This window comes from Triturus cristatus, chromosome 4_1 (genome assembly GCF_964204655.1).
Source record: "Triturus cristatus chromosome 4_1, aTriCri1.1, whole genome shotgun sequence".
Taxonomy (NCBI): domain Eukaryota; kingdom Metazoa; phylum Chordata; class Amphibia; order Caudata; family Salamandridae; genus Triturus; species Triturus cristatus.
In genome coordinates, this window is record NC_140585.1 from 808,065,355 (window position 1) to 808,080,509 (window position 15,155).

Below are 15,155 nucleotides of genomic sequence, written 5' to 3' on the forward strand. Positions count from 1 at the left end.
AAACAAAATAAAAAATTGCAGCCCCTCTTTTGGATAACCCCATGATCTGAGCAAACATCTCAATTTGTTTTAAATCTTGGCCTCAGGAGGGTCCCTCTAGGACCCCCTCTTCCCCCATAAGGGTCAGGGGCAAGTTATCCCTACCAGGCCCTCTTATATATTTTCTAGTTCCTTAGTCCTGTAATGGCCGCCACAACATTTTTGTTCGTGTTGAGGTCAGCCAATCAGAACGTTTGCTCCCACAAGACCCTCACTTCTGACGTGCTTCTGCCCGAGCTTGGGGAAGCTTGAGAGGGAGAATACAGGATGGACAGTGTTTCCAGAGTGTGCCCTCCACGAGATAGGGAATTGCAGCAGAGCCTTGCAACTCTGGGCAATCTGGGGCCCCAACTCGACAATGACTGCAGCAGCTGAGGTTGACCAAGGTACTCAGAGGGGTTTGCGGTGGCCGAGGGGGCATCAAACTCTCCCCCAGTCCACTGTGCCCAATGTGGCAACGATATAGCGTCCAGCGGTGGGTCCGCCAACCTTCTCTCCCCTGCCTGGGTGATGCCACAGATCTCCTCCCTTGCTCTGACCCCTGTCCTGAACATAGATGACCCCATACACTGCTTCATTGCCCATAGGAACTCTGCAGTGCTACTGCGAGAGGGCTTTCCGGATGGAGAAAACCACTGAGGTGTCGCCATGCTGGGCTCCTCTTGATCATGAGTTGCTCCCCTGTCACACCACACTGTGAGTTGGGGCTAAACCGGGGAATCCAGCGAATTCCCCTGCCTATATGTTGCTCCAGCCAGCCATGGCATGTTGGTCCCGACTGCAGGGGCATCCACAGCCCCCAGTCTGATCCATGGCTGTCAGGCAGCTCAGTGACACCAGACACCCCTGCATCTCTGCTGATGGCTCTGGGGGTCAGCCAGGGGCAGCCCTATACAAAAGCACCTATGCCACTCCTGCACCACATGGGGGGGGGGCCTTGGCCCCCTACACAATTTACCGGAGATCTTGCCATCGCTGACAGTGAAAACGGACTGCAACACTAGATGGCGTCGGCCAGCTTTGTTCACACAGTCTTTTCCCCTCCCTGCCCACTCCAGCCTGGACATACCCCAACTAGGAGAAACTGGGGTAGGGCTACGAACCATCTATTCAGCAACAGACCCCCCTTTTCGAGGCTCTCCCTTCCAGTAATGGCACAAAAACTGCTGAAGGTCTACTCCTTCTCGGGGGTTTATTGTATTGTGCGTCTGACGCAACCCAAATAATGTAGGCGTGTGAGGCACAGTCCCTAATCGCTGCAGACAAAAGGACTGCTATGTATGTATGTCCACCATCTGTCTGAAAATGGATCATCATATACTTCCATCGTATATCGTTTCATATCCTGTCCTTCATCTACTCTCTGTATATACTGTTACCTTTGGATATCATAATGGCATGCTATATAATATCATTATGCTATTTCTATATTCTTTGCGCTCACTCCCTGCCAATACTCTTTGTGCTCACTTCCCGCCAATATTGGCAGATTATATCTATGTTTTTAGTGTTTATACCCATGTATCTGTTTCGTAACTTATTTGGAATCCCTGTACTTATCCTTATGTAATATAAATGGTTCTCTTGTAAAGCGCTCTGACACCTTCGGGTAAAATACACGCTAGATAAAAATGCGTAAATAAATAAATGAGGTGGAAGAGCCAGCTGCCGGTTTACATTGGATGTCCTGCTTTTCCAAACTGTAAATGACCTCCATCGTCTATAGGCAGAGCCTGGGAATTGGGCAATTCCATGGCAGCAGTGATTTCCACATAATTATTTATTTGCAGCACATGCCAGAAGATCCTTCATTGCTGCATCATTTTCACATTACAACAAAAACCTTTGTTTCAGCCTGAAATGGCTCATAATTTACTAATAACCATAAACCTGGAGTCCAAGCATCCCTTAAATTTTAATTGTCATATTCAGACAAAGAGTTGATAAATTTGCAGTGATGCTGTACATATCCTTAAATGAGCTTGTTGGAAAAGGCTTTATTCCCCCAGCAAAAGACAAAAGCCCTACACATTTCAAATGCAATTCAGATGACATAAGAAGTGATTTCCATCATTCATGGAAATCCACTTTTACATCACAGTGTTTAGAAGCTGAAAATATTCAGAAGTGCACAGAGTTTAGAAAAATCACAAATAATTTATATCGCTGCCTCCATCGGAACAAATATATAAAAAATATGAAATGTTCAATACTGGACTATTTCTTGTTGAAAGGAGTTGCATCAAGTAGCCTTGAGCTTCGAGCCAGAGAAAATGTAAGGCAAGTTTTAAAACACAGCTGGGGGATGAATAATAAAGAGGTGCATCTTGTCCATACGTAGGCTTATTTTCAACCCAGTGCAACATTTTTATATGTTTTACACAAAACTCTTTACTTTGGAAGAGAGAAAGAGAACAGTATTTCTAAGATGGTAGCCCAATGCCTCTATGCAAAGCAATTATTGACGATTAACGTTTTGACAAGTATCAGTTAATGTGTAAATTTGTTTATTTCTTAAACTTATTTTTTCATAGTGTTGAGATTCGTATTTTTCCGTAAAGGACTGTTAAAAAGATAAAAACAAAGGTTGCTAAAACTACAGAATGTGTCGAATTATTTAACTTTGTTCAAATAATGTGCAGCTTAATTTGCTTCTCCATGTGGCATAATTAGTCAAGCCTACCACATAATGTATTTCCATTGTCACATAATTTTCATGACCTTGCCTTAAGGATATCTGAACACATGCTGGAGAATCCATTTTCAACAATGGAACGACTAGCAAAGTGTGCTTGAAACAATAATTATATCATTTTTGCATGGCTTCATTATGTAATCTAAGAAGGCACCAACAGACACACATATTTTACTCTTGAACCAATGCTACAAAGCATAACATACCAGAGCTGGATTCAAACTTCGTTTCAGATCTGCAATGAAATAAAACATATGTTTATGATCCAAGAACCTCTTGAAAGTAAAAATAACAAGTAATGATACATTGAAATCCAAACATTTTTCTTTCAATTTATTATTTGTTAAAAGAGCAACTTTCCACATCTATTTCGGGTGATTTCTCTATTCATTTTGGAATTAGATTTTTTTTTCTATGTACATTGTTATTGCTTTTAGACTGATCTGCAAAGAGAGAATATAGGATACATTTTTTCCCAATATTAAACTGAAACATAGTACCAAGCATAGTACTTTCTCATAACGCACTTTCAGTTACTAGGACAAACCATATGAAAATTATTAGATCAGAGTTCACTTCTGTATGAATTTCATAAAAAATGCTCCATGTCAATTAGTGTGTCGACAATCTACACTCTGTGGCTAATGCATGTCCAAAGAAACCTTAGTTTATGGCATTTAAGAATTTTTGGTTTGCATACTGAATACAGTATCCCCTTGTCATACATTATCAGGATATTACAAATCACTGTAGAGTTTGGTGACCAGATAGATGAACGAGGCCAAAGGTAAGTAAATTTGTAAGGTCATGGAACTCCAAGGTGACTTCCAATACTCTTTAAGCATACGGTAGAGGAAATTCTATTGCTTATAATACATGGCCAATTGCTTATAATACATATTCACACTATCACCCCTCCTCCAAACCACTTAAATCTTTGCTATTTTGCTCTTTGAAAATGAGAGTGGTGGTATGGTCCCGGACATGAAACAAAATAAAAGCAGAGTCTAGTGTGCAAAATTAAACACACCAAAAGGCATTTAATAATTAGTTGCAAAAATATATTAGAATCCGTTTAATGTAAATGATATTGAAAAATGCTGCAGCTCAGAATGTTCAAAAACATGCAGACAGAGATGCAGTCTTGCCTGTAATGACCTACAGAGTGCAAAAAATAAACATGTCGCTCCATTTATCTTCTATATGCGGATCACTGTTCATTTAAGAAAAAAAACAGAGCAGATAAAGGAAAAGCCAGTTCTTGTTTTCCTTGTTTAAACTGCAGCTGTACTTATGCTCTGTGAACTATTTCACTTTGGCTGCTGGCAGCAGGCATTATGATCTCACAAGTCAATTGTGTTAACTGATTACAGTTGAACAGCTGTCATTTCAATTTTACTGGTGACTAGTGAGAACTCGACATTTCATTATTACATGTGACTAGAGAGAAATTGACTGTAATAAGGAAATTAGAAACAAACTTTCATACGGAGATTGTAGTCTCCTGTGCATTTTAATTATAGAAAAATTCCCAAAACACATCTAATAGGTTGAGTGTTGTTTATTAAAAAAATGCCGGTCTCAAAAAATAGTAGAAATTAAGATGACATGCTGAATTATTGGAAATGTCCGATTATCACCAATTCCAAATACTTTTCCATTATTTCATTTGGCCTTGCTTGAAAAGAGAATGACAAAGGTCTTTATAAAAACATTTCATATACCAATAAAGATTTATACCAGAAAGTCTATACATGTTAGGTAAACTAAATATATTAGCAAAATCTACTGTGTTTTATTCTATGGCGGTTCCAAACTGAGATGCAGATGGAACCACATAGTTTTCTGTTGAGTTGAGATTCCAGTTTCCTCCCAGACCAAAGGCATGCAAAAAACAAGCATTGGCAAAGCCAATCGGTACCAGCAATGCGAGAGCTATTAGCTTTGCCTATGTCAATGTCTTTTAGCCGTGTTGTGTAGCAGTATGGCTGCTGTTAAACATGGCTGAAAGTCAGGGGAAAGGTGCTATGACGCTGCTATACAACATAGCTAAAAGACATTGACATAGCCAAATGCTGTCATATTGCTGTGGCTTATTGCAATTGTCAATGCTTTGTTTATTGCTGGTGGGAGTGGAAGGGGGACAAGAGGCATATGGAGGGAGGGCATGTGGGTGGGGGCAAGATAGACAACTGAAGGTGGCACTGCCCTGAGAAGCAGTGTTGTTGCTACTGTACACCTAGCCCTTCAATCCAACGATGCCATAAGGAGGCTGACTTTGCAGAGGTGTACTATGCAAAGGAAACCAAGTATTTACTTTAGAGATATATTTAATCATGTACATTTTCATGCAACATGAAAACATTTCATACATACCGTCAAAATCTTGTTCATTCACTCAAGTAATCCATTAATTTGTTTATTCAAGCATTCAATTAGGTGCCCGCAGGTTCGGCAATTCATCCATCCATCCATATATGAAATCAATAATGAATTGGTCCATCAAAGCTTGCATTAATTCAACCATATGTTTATGTGCTCTGTTACTCGTTCCATCACCCATCCATCTGTTTATCCGTGCACTGAATAATTCCCTTTTTCACTCATGTAATCATCCTTCCAAACATTTGTTTATTTGTGCATTTAATCATTCATTTAAATATCGATGCATGCTTTCATTTTTATATTTATCCATGTGCTTATTCATGAAATCAATCATTCATCCAGGCAAACATTCTTCAATGCATTTGTTTATTCATGTGTTAAAGCCTGCATTCAGTTATCGATGCACACTTTCATGCATCCATGCATTTATTTGTTAATGTATTGCTGGGTAGATGATTTGCGCTCTCTTCTGTTAGCGGTGTCATGTGGCAAGAATGTGTCCCATAAGTACTGGAATACTCCCACCTTCCTCCACAGCCATCTTTAGACACTGCAGCTTACATCTGAATAACACAGTTTTGTTTATCTAACAATGGGAAGTGCAACAGTGCTGGTGTAACACTCCTCACCCAGCTGCCAACTGGAAAGCACAGCTGACTTGGACTGCCATGCCCAAAGACCTGCCAGATACTAACACCTGATTGTCACGCACGCCCTCCTACAGCAGCAGTTTCTACAGCATGTTTGTGATGCATCTGAACTTGCAGGTTACATACTCCCTGATAGCTCATAGGTTCAATGCACCTACAGCCAATCATCGCAAACTGCAGGACAACGTTTCTACTCTCTGTAGGACAGCTCATGTGGTTATACAAGGCATCTGACTGATTCCACCCCAGCCGTATAACACATGAGGCTTCTGTCAATATGTAAATGTCTAGTTTTCCAGCTTTGTATAGCGCCCAACTCAGCTTTCATTTGAGGGTTAAGAAATTTCACTTTTGGAAGATCAGAGACCTGAGGAGGCCCATGCCGTGCGGGGCTCACATCTTTGAAAAGAGTTGTGGAATAAGAGACGGAGCTGACAGCCATGGAAGAGTAGTATTCTGGCATTGGGAGGGGGGAGAAGGGTTTTGCCTACGGTTAAGGGAGAGACGGGAGATGTGCGGGTGGTACTGTGGACAACGGAATTGAAGCAGGGTGGGAGAGGTGAACACCACGGTAATGGAAGGGATGGAGCGTGGCTGGGTGATTGAGAACAACACCACGTACAACGGAAGAGAAGGTCTGCGGTTGGTGGGTGACAACACTACAGATACATAAAGGATGGCCAATGGGAGGAACAGGGAGGTGGGGAAGTACACAAGGGATGTATTAAAGACTGCATACATTTGTGGTTGCTGCATGCATTGTTTCTGGTAATATTAGGGGAAATAACAGTAAAAACCGGCCCACCAGACCATAGAACACGCCTAGAAACATCCCTAAGCTAGCAACTAACAGACAGCAGCTTCTGGTGCTCCGGCCCTAGCACCAGCGTGCGCACCGCCATGACAAACAGACAAGTAGCTCGCGGGAGGCACCCTCACGGCTAACAGAGGAAAGAGGCTGCCTCGGCTGCATGGCTGACTGGCTCTAATTCACGAGGCACTAGCACTGTGGACTTCTGGCAAACTTGATATAAAAAATGAAAAATACATATGCAAACTGTTAAAAACAAGAGACCAAACAACGAAATTGCAGAAGAGGTGTGCACGAGGTGGTAATCGTTATGAGGGACTCAGCTGGGAGCCAATGGGGAAAGCGGGCACTGGACTGTGTGTTTTTAATGCAGGAAAGGATGAAGGGAGGCGGGAAGGCGAGAGTGGCTAGCAGACTGTACCACCAGAATGATGTTGGGTGTTACTGCGGAGGACTGTAAAACGATATCCATAACCATGCCCTTCCCAACGGTGCATTCTTTTGTTAAATTTTAAAATAATGATACAGATGTTGACTTTACTCACAGGCACTCGAAAAGTTTTCATGATTTTGCAGTGGACACATCAAGTCTTCCCCTACTTTGGCTCCTACCAGGTCTTTCAACAACAAAGCTGTACGATCAGTCTGGAAAAAACGTAACTAGCTGAGCCTGGCTTCCTTCCCACTACTAAAAGGGATATTTCTGCTCATTGACCCGCTGCTCTTTCAATCAGATGGCCATTACCCTGTTTCAAAATGGCCGTCGCTGGAGCTGCTGGGTATTCTTTTTTTTTTGGGACTGGTGACTATCAACTCTCTAAAGTATTTTAAATAGTGTGAACCTGGCCCTAAATCACGTTACAATGGAACCATACAAAGTTACACATCCTTTAAGGTACTAGGAGGGGGCGTGGTGTTTTGAGATGAGCTGTAGCTGAGGCACAGGAGCACTCTACTCGGGAACGGGTAAAGCAGGTTCAAATCCTGCACTGATCTCACCCATCATGCCGTTCTAAGGAAATAGCTTAATTGTTCTTGACTCAAAATGCAGTGAAAGAAACTAAGTTGCATGCCGGGGCTGAGCAAGTCAGGGGGTGTCGTACAGAAATAAAAAAGTAGTCCAAAACAATGCGATAAAATGGCTGCTGCATATGTTTAGCAGTACATGGTCACTGGGCTCAGGAAGGCCTACAGTCAGGAAGAGGCATTAGACATGACTGCTATAGACCAATGGGAAGAAGGAATAATGGAGCTATGTGGGAGCCAGCAAATGGCAAGCCTATGGACGGGCTGAAGCCCACAACAGTAGATACAGCATGTTTCTCTTCGAGACGGCGCATGCAGCCCGTCTACAGCCAAGACCCAAAAAAAACACCTTTCATTTCCTCTGTGCAAATTGGAAATTGGGTGGCCCAATTTAACAAGGATACTGAAAGCCCAGGATATTGCTGTTTTCAATTTTTCCAACCATTTTAAAAACAGTGAACTATATGCCGGACAAGAAACTCTCCCAAGTCTACAGTGTGATAGAAAAAGACACTTCATTACTACAAATAGTAACAAGTGATAACCTAACTGTAGACCAGATACGTTTTACCAGCATATCCTTTAAGAGTGGGCACAATACTGAGAAAAACAAGGAGAGTAAACAGAAAGAGCTTCTATTTCGGGAATCCTCTGTTTGGAAAGAAGTCTTTATCCAAAGCATTTGATGCGTAAAGATTTGCTAACAATACCAATGTCTGCCATATAGCCTTGTGCCGAATGTACAAAAGTTAATTCGCTCGCAGTAAATTTGACAGCAAAATAAAAGAGCTTAAATAGTACCATTTTAAGACATTTGAGTTCTAAGAGCTCAAATAGTTATCTAAAAATATTTAATTGCTAGACAAAAGCTTTCTAATAATCAAATGATGTCTTTCCTTTTAAACAATGGATTAATAAATATTCCTAATTTCTAAAGCAGGGTTGCCCAATACTACAATTGAATATTCAACAGTGCCTGCCTCTCCTTTAGTGTGGCTTAAAGTAAAATGCTGGGGCCTCCACTTCAAAAGGTGTTGAGGGGGGTTGAGACTCCCATGTGTCACAGGTATTCACACTCCTGAGGTTGAACGGGGGGCCTTCCGAAAGGTGGGGGATCCACTGCTCCTCAGGGGCTGCAGGGGCCTGTGTTACCCCCATGGCTGGGTAAGTGCTGAACATTTTATCTATAGCGCCTTGCAAGCCCGAAGAATATAGCCTGTTATGGTGTTACAGTTGTGGTAAAGTTTGACAGCTTAAATGTCTGGAACAAAAAATAAAAACCACAGGTAAATGATTCTCTACAACAGAATGATGTAGCTAATGTTTAATTTGGCCTGTACCCTTATACAGTAAATAATTTCATATAATCTTTCCTTGGACTGCTGAGTTCAGAAAACATCACAACGGGACATCCTCTAAATACTTGATGTCGGCATACTTCCTTTTCATAACATTTTGAAGCTGAACGCAAACAACATAGACAATCAGACATAGCAGACACCTGTAAATGGCTTCAAATGAATATGGTATCCATTAAACAATGTGTGCCATCAGTTAGTAATATTCCGAAGCAGCCTAGCGCGCTGAGGCTTCTTTCATGCCCTAAGAGCTTTATGGATCACTGTATCAAAATTCCTTAGGACCTTATTTTTCACATCCTGTTAAGTCCTTGATAGCTTATCATGCCCTTCTACTGGAATGGCTGAAGATTCTAGCTGGTCCATAAGGGGGACTCTTGCATGGTTGGCATATAATCAACCACAGTTCACATTTACTGTGTGGAATCTGCCTTGGCTACAAGGTACGATCTGCCAACGACTGGGTGGTTCTCTCCCTGGCTACTTGTATCAATATATCCGGCTGTGGGCCCCTGTTCGTCACTAATATTCCTAAACTCCTTCCTGTAACACTGTTTGGAGAAAGTGGCATGTCTATCACTACTGACTCCAAACTACCCTAACTTTGAAATTAGTCTGTATGCTTTTGTGACTCCCACTTCAACCATCCGCTGGCCGATAGAGGAGTACTTTTTCAGTTCGCTTTGCGACAATAGCTTCACTGAAGAGACACCAATGAACATAATTAGTACCAATATTGATGGAGGATGGGTCTCTTTGATGACAGTCAAGCTAAAGAAATCACACTCAGTAAAATCACAAAAGGCACCTTATGACTGTTACAGATAACAAAATGTAAATCATATTAGGTCATGGTTAGAAATGAAGTAATATTTGAAACAAGTGCGAGATAGAAAAAGGTAAAAATAAAATACAGATTTCATTTCTTGGCCTGATCCAGTCTCATCAAATGGTCAGAAGAGACCTTCCGGTCACACAAACAGAAAAGGAGTAATTTGGGCCCAGTATGTGGATTTTGGGGAGGTTACATTCCAAGCAAAAAGTGCAACATTTTGGCTATCACTGAAATGAAAACATTTACACAGAGAAAAAAGTGTGCTGAAAAAGTTTACTCAAAACACTTTCAGAAAACGCAAAGTGTGAAATTCAGAATCTTTACCAAACAAATTAATATTTAGAAAATTAATAAAAGTAAAAATTAGCTTTTGGACACGCAATTGCATTAAATGTGTACCATACAATATTAATTCTCTCTCTAACTTTACATAACACATTGTATACATATGCAACGTCCTTCACTGACCTTTGATATTCACTTTGATGTACGTTTGAGTTAATTTGCTAGATTCAAAACCTGCCAGCCTAAGATTTGAAAAATTACATAAATACTATTTTGAGCACTTGGTGGCCATTTCTGGGAATCCGTGGCCAAACTGTGGCCCGCACTGGACTTGCCATTAGTGCAGCTGTGGGATGCAACATGCAAATGTTTTGCTTATTCTATCGTGCTGTCACACTGCATCCTTAAGTAACGCCATCAAAGAGCGGGCGAAGGCCAAAGGCGCCCTGAACCTGCAGGCTTCATAGCTGGGGAGCCAGGGCGCTTGTGGGAACACTGTGTGCCATATTCCCTTCAGCACTCGCTGTGGGTTCAGAAGCCTTTGAAGCTCTCAGTTCGGTGGTGGGAAAGCTGCAGCTTTGTAATTACTCTCATGATGGTGCTGATGTGCTGTCAGGCAGAATTAACTCTGTGACTGGCCCAATGTGCCCAAGCTGCCGTAAGACAGCATTGTCCAAACCAGCCCCCGACCAATTAGCGGGCCGTGCTCCAGTCAGACTTGCACTGCGCGCTGACAGTCGCTTTAATACCACTCAGAGCTGCCATCAGCCGCCACAAGAACTCACCAGCAGGAGACCTCGCGAGGGGGTAATACCACACAAAAGACCGCCAGGGGAAGTGGTTTTACAACACAAGGAAAACATCATACCTTATTTTAAGCAACAGGTTTTTGATGGAGGGGAGCTTTCTGGTCACGGGTGCGCTGTTATGTTTGTGCCGACAGAAAATGAACAATGCCACAACTAAAAAACCTTCACATGTTAGAAGGTCCATTCCAATGGGATGATGACTGAACAAATCAACACAAAATGACACCGTTCAATAGAACGTGTTTAAAATGGCGACATTTCTTCCCACTACATGGCAGAAAGGCTAACCTCAGTGGTGGGGAACTGAAGCAAATCAGTTTTCATAATAGAATAAGGCCAGCAATGGTGCACGGAAGTCCAACATTCCCACCATCCAGTGGACGATCAATAAACCACTAGAGGTAGCGGTGCTTTGCCAATGCCAATGGGCATGCCCCGTGTTCATTAGAAAAGCTGTGGCTACAGTGGCACAGTAATTCCATAGCGGGTGTCCCTGCTATGCTGCTCCCCTTGTGCAACTGGTGGTAGGCCGCTGCTGGCATTCCGTTACCACACGTGTCTCTCTGCAATTGGTGGTAGGCCACTGCTGGCATTCTGTTACCCCATGTGTGTCTTTGTCACTCGCTGGGTAATTGTAATGGCAGTGTTTGATAAAGCAATACAAGTACTGTAACAAAACTCATCAACTTATGTCCCTTGACTGAGAACACCCAGAAACATAAATGGATTGCAGATATCATGGAGTCGCGACTGAAAACAGCCTTTTTGAGAACATAAGTGGGTTAACAGAGAGATAAATATGATTCACTAAATGAAACAGGCTGTGACAGAGCCAATCGTTTAGTCTTTTGTACATTAAGAAGTTTTTTTTATTATGCCCTACTAGCACACTATATATCACTAAAAAAACAAAGGTTACAGGGACGTTATAGTTAGGGAATATAATAAAACAAACTTAGACATTCACTGAAAAAAAACAAAGGTTAATGGGAGATTATGGTTAGGCTCATATTTCGCTCATACAAAACCAGTGAAATTCAGCAGTTGTAGTTAGCTGAGCTAACTATAACTCATGCCTCCGCAATACTTTGTTTATGACCTCACATATTACATCACTCATGACATGGTCAGTGACATCACTGAAGACATCATCCAGTGACTGTGTGTTTTTTAAAAAGTTTATGAGGAGTGTCAAATAAACATTCCAAGGTACATTGGTGAATCAGTGGGTGTATGAGGGCCTATACGGATGAATCAGTGGATGCATGACTGACTGTATAATTGAGTGATTAGGTGTCTCAGTGAATGCATGGGTGAGTGACTGGTTGTTTGAATGTTTGTATCAGTCTGTCAGTTGGTGTCTAAGTGGTTGTATGGGTGTGTGAGTGGGTATGTGAGTGGCTGTATGGGTGATTGATTGGTTGTCTGAGTACCTGTGTGAGTGTTTGTGTGGGTGGGTGAGGGGATGTGTGACAGTCTGTATGGATGAGTGAGTGGGCGAGCCAGTGGCTGTAGGTGTGAGTGAGTGTGTGTATGGCTCTTTGGGTGAGTGAGTAGATGTGTCAGTGGTATATGGGTGAGTAACTTGGTATGTGAAAGGCAGTATAGGTGAGTGATGGGGTATATGAGTGACTGTATGGGTGAGTGTGCGAATGTGAGAGTGGCTGTATGGGTGAGTGTGTGAATGTGAGAGAGGCTGTATAGGTGAGTTAGTATATGCATGAGTAAGTATGTGGGTGGGTGTGTAACTGTATGGGTGAGTAAATGGCTCTGTGATTGACTGCATGGGTGAGTGTCTACGTGTGTGGGTAGTTCTATGGGTGACTCATTCAGTGTGTGAGTGCCTGTATGGGTGTATGAGTAGATATGTCAATAGCTGTATTAGTAAGTGAGTGGGTGTATGAGTGGCAGTATGGGTAAGTGAGTGGATGTGTGTGTAGATCTATGAATCAGTGAATGGGAGTGTAAGTACTGGTATGGCTCTGTGAATGGGTTTGTCCATGGTTGTGTGGGAGTGGCAGTGGGTGTATAAAAGATTACATAGGGGTGTGAGTGGGTGTGTCAGAGATGCTGTGGACGGTGTTAACACTGATGTCACCACAGCACCGAGACTGCCCTCATCGCCGCCACAGACGACATCAGGATCCTGCTAGACAATGGCGAGACGGCGGCCCTCATCCTCCTGGACCTCTCCGCCGCCTTCGACACCGTCTGCCACCGCACACTACGCACGCACCTCCACGACGCAGGGATCCGAGACAAGGCCCTGGACTGGACCACCTCCTTCCTCTCTGGCAGAACTCAGAGTCCGCCTCCCCCCGTTCCGGTCCGAAGCCTCCGAGATCATCTGCGGTGTCCCGCAGGGATCCTCCCTCAGCCCAACACTGTTCAACGTCTACATGGCACCACTCACACGCATCGCCCGACAGCACGATCTCAACATAATCTCCTATGCCGACAACACGCAGCTGATCCTCTCCCTCACCAAGGACCCCCCACCACCAAATCCAACCTCCACCAGGGAATGACTTAAGCTGAACACAGACAAGACGGAGATCCTCATCCTCGGGTCCAACCCCTCAGCATGGGATGACTCCTGGTGGCCCGCATCACTGGGGACACCCCCGGGTCCTACCAACCACGCACGCAACCTGGGAGTCATCCTCGACTCGAAACTCACCATGACCAAACAAGTCAACGCAGTCTCCTCTAACTGCTTCAACACCCTCCGCATGCTCCGCAAGATCTACAGATGGATCCCGACAGACATGAGGAAAACAGTCACCCAGGCCCTAGTCAGCAGCAGACTCAACTACGGAAACGCCCTCTACGCCGGAGCCCCGTCCAAGCTCATCAACAGACTGCAAAGAATCCAGAACGCCTCTGCACGCCTGATCCTCGATGTCCAGCACCGCGACCACATCACCCCCACCTGAGGAACCTGCACTGGCTCCCCGTCGACAGAAGAATCTCCTTCAAGCTCCTGATCCACGCACACAAGGCACCCCACAAAACCGGCCCAGCCTATCTCAACAGTCGACTCTCCTTCTACGTACCCAACAGGAAACTCTGCTCTGCCGACCACACCCTGGCCACGGTCCCGCGCATCCGTAGAACCACATTCGGAGGCAGGTCCTTCTCCCACTGCGCCGCCAAGACCTGGAACACCCTCCCCCTCAACCTACGACAAACCGAACACCTGCTGACCTTCAGGAGACGACTCATGACCTGGCTGCTCGACCAGTAGCAGCAGCACCCCCCCTCCCTCAGCGCCTTGAAACCCTTGCGGGTAAGTAGTGCGCTTTACAAATTAACTGATTGATTGTTTGATTGATTGATTGATTGATTGATTGATCAGTGATGCCATATGAGATGTCATTAGTGATGTCACTGACCATGTCATGAGTGATGTGATATGTGAGGTCATATGCAGTGCATTGCGGGGGCACGAGTTATAGTTAACTCAGCTAACTAGAATGGCTGAATTTCTCTGGTTTTGCATGAGTAAAATCTGACCCCAACTATAACTTCCCTGTAGCCTTTGTTTTTTTTAATGCATTTCTAAGGTTTTTAATTTTTTTTATTTCCTAACTATAACATCCCTGCAACCTTTGTTTTTTTCAGTGAATTTCTAATGGTAATTTTTATATGAAGTAAGATGCCCATTGCAATGCACACTGGGGGTGGGGTTGAACTCGGACCTGGTCTGGCATTCTGCTGTCCCCAACCAAGCTTGCTGCTCATGCTACCCTCCTCCTTACCATCCATTTCCCATGTCCTTGACCCTGCTCCCTAATTACAGCGGTGTGTGGCCATTGTTTTGCCGCTACCCTTCCTGCCTGCCCTAAACAGTTAGCTTGCTACCCCATCCACCTGTGCTCTTACCTCTGTTGTCAGAGTCCATTCATCACCCCCTCCCTCCTGCCCCGCATGGTCCAATGTGCTGCACTGCCTTCCATTTAGAGCAATATCTCTGCCCACAACCTCCTGCCCTCCATTCCCAAATTCTATGCAACATCACTGTCCTCCTGCTTAGCCTCAGTTCTTAGCTTGCGGTCTCTACTCTCCTTACTCCTGCCTTCCTATGTCGGTGTGCATGCCCGTTCCCTCCTTTCTACGATATTCCATGGACCTGCCACCCTCCTATCTACTCTGAGTGTTCTGTTGAGCTGCCACTGCCCCTCCCACCTACCTAGCATGGTCAGATGGCTGCCACCTGTCCCTGCCACCCCCACCCTGCTGGTCTAAATTCCATGCCCCTA

The 15,155-nt window shown here is 43.9% G+C and overlaps 1 protein-coding gene across 4 annotated transcripts in view; it reads right to left on the reverse strand.

Annotated features, from left to right (window-relative positions):
- The window catches only part of MSRB3 (methionine sulfoxide reductase B3), a 391,607-nt gene that overhangs the window by 120,765 nt on the left and 255,687 nt on the right, over positions 1 to 15,155 (reverse strand). For all 4 annotated transcript variants that reach the window (XM_085653426.1, XM_085653427.1, XM_085653429.1 and 1 more), the window contains one exon: positions 2,941 to 2,969. In XM_085653426.1, coding sequence (XP_085509552.1) covers positions 2,941 to 2,969 — 29 coding nt within the window. The remainder of the gene's footprint in view (positions 1 to 2,940; positions 2,970 to 15,155) is intronic.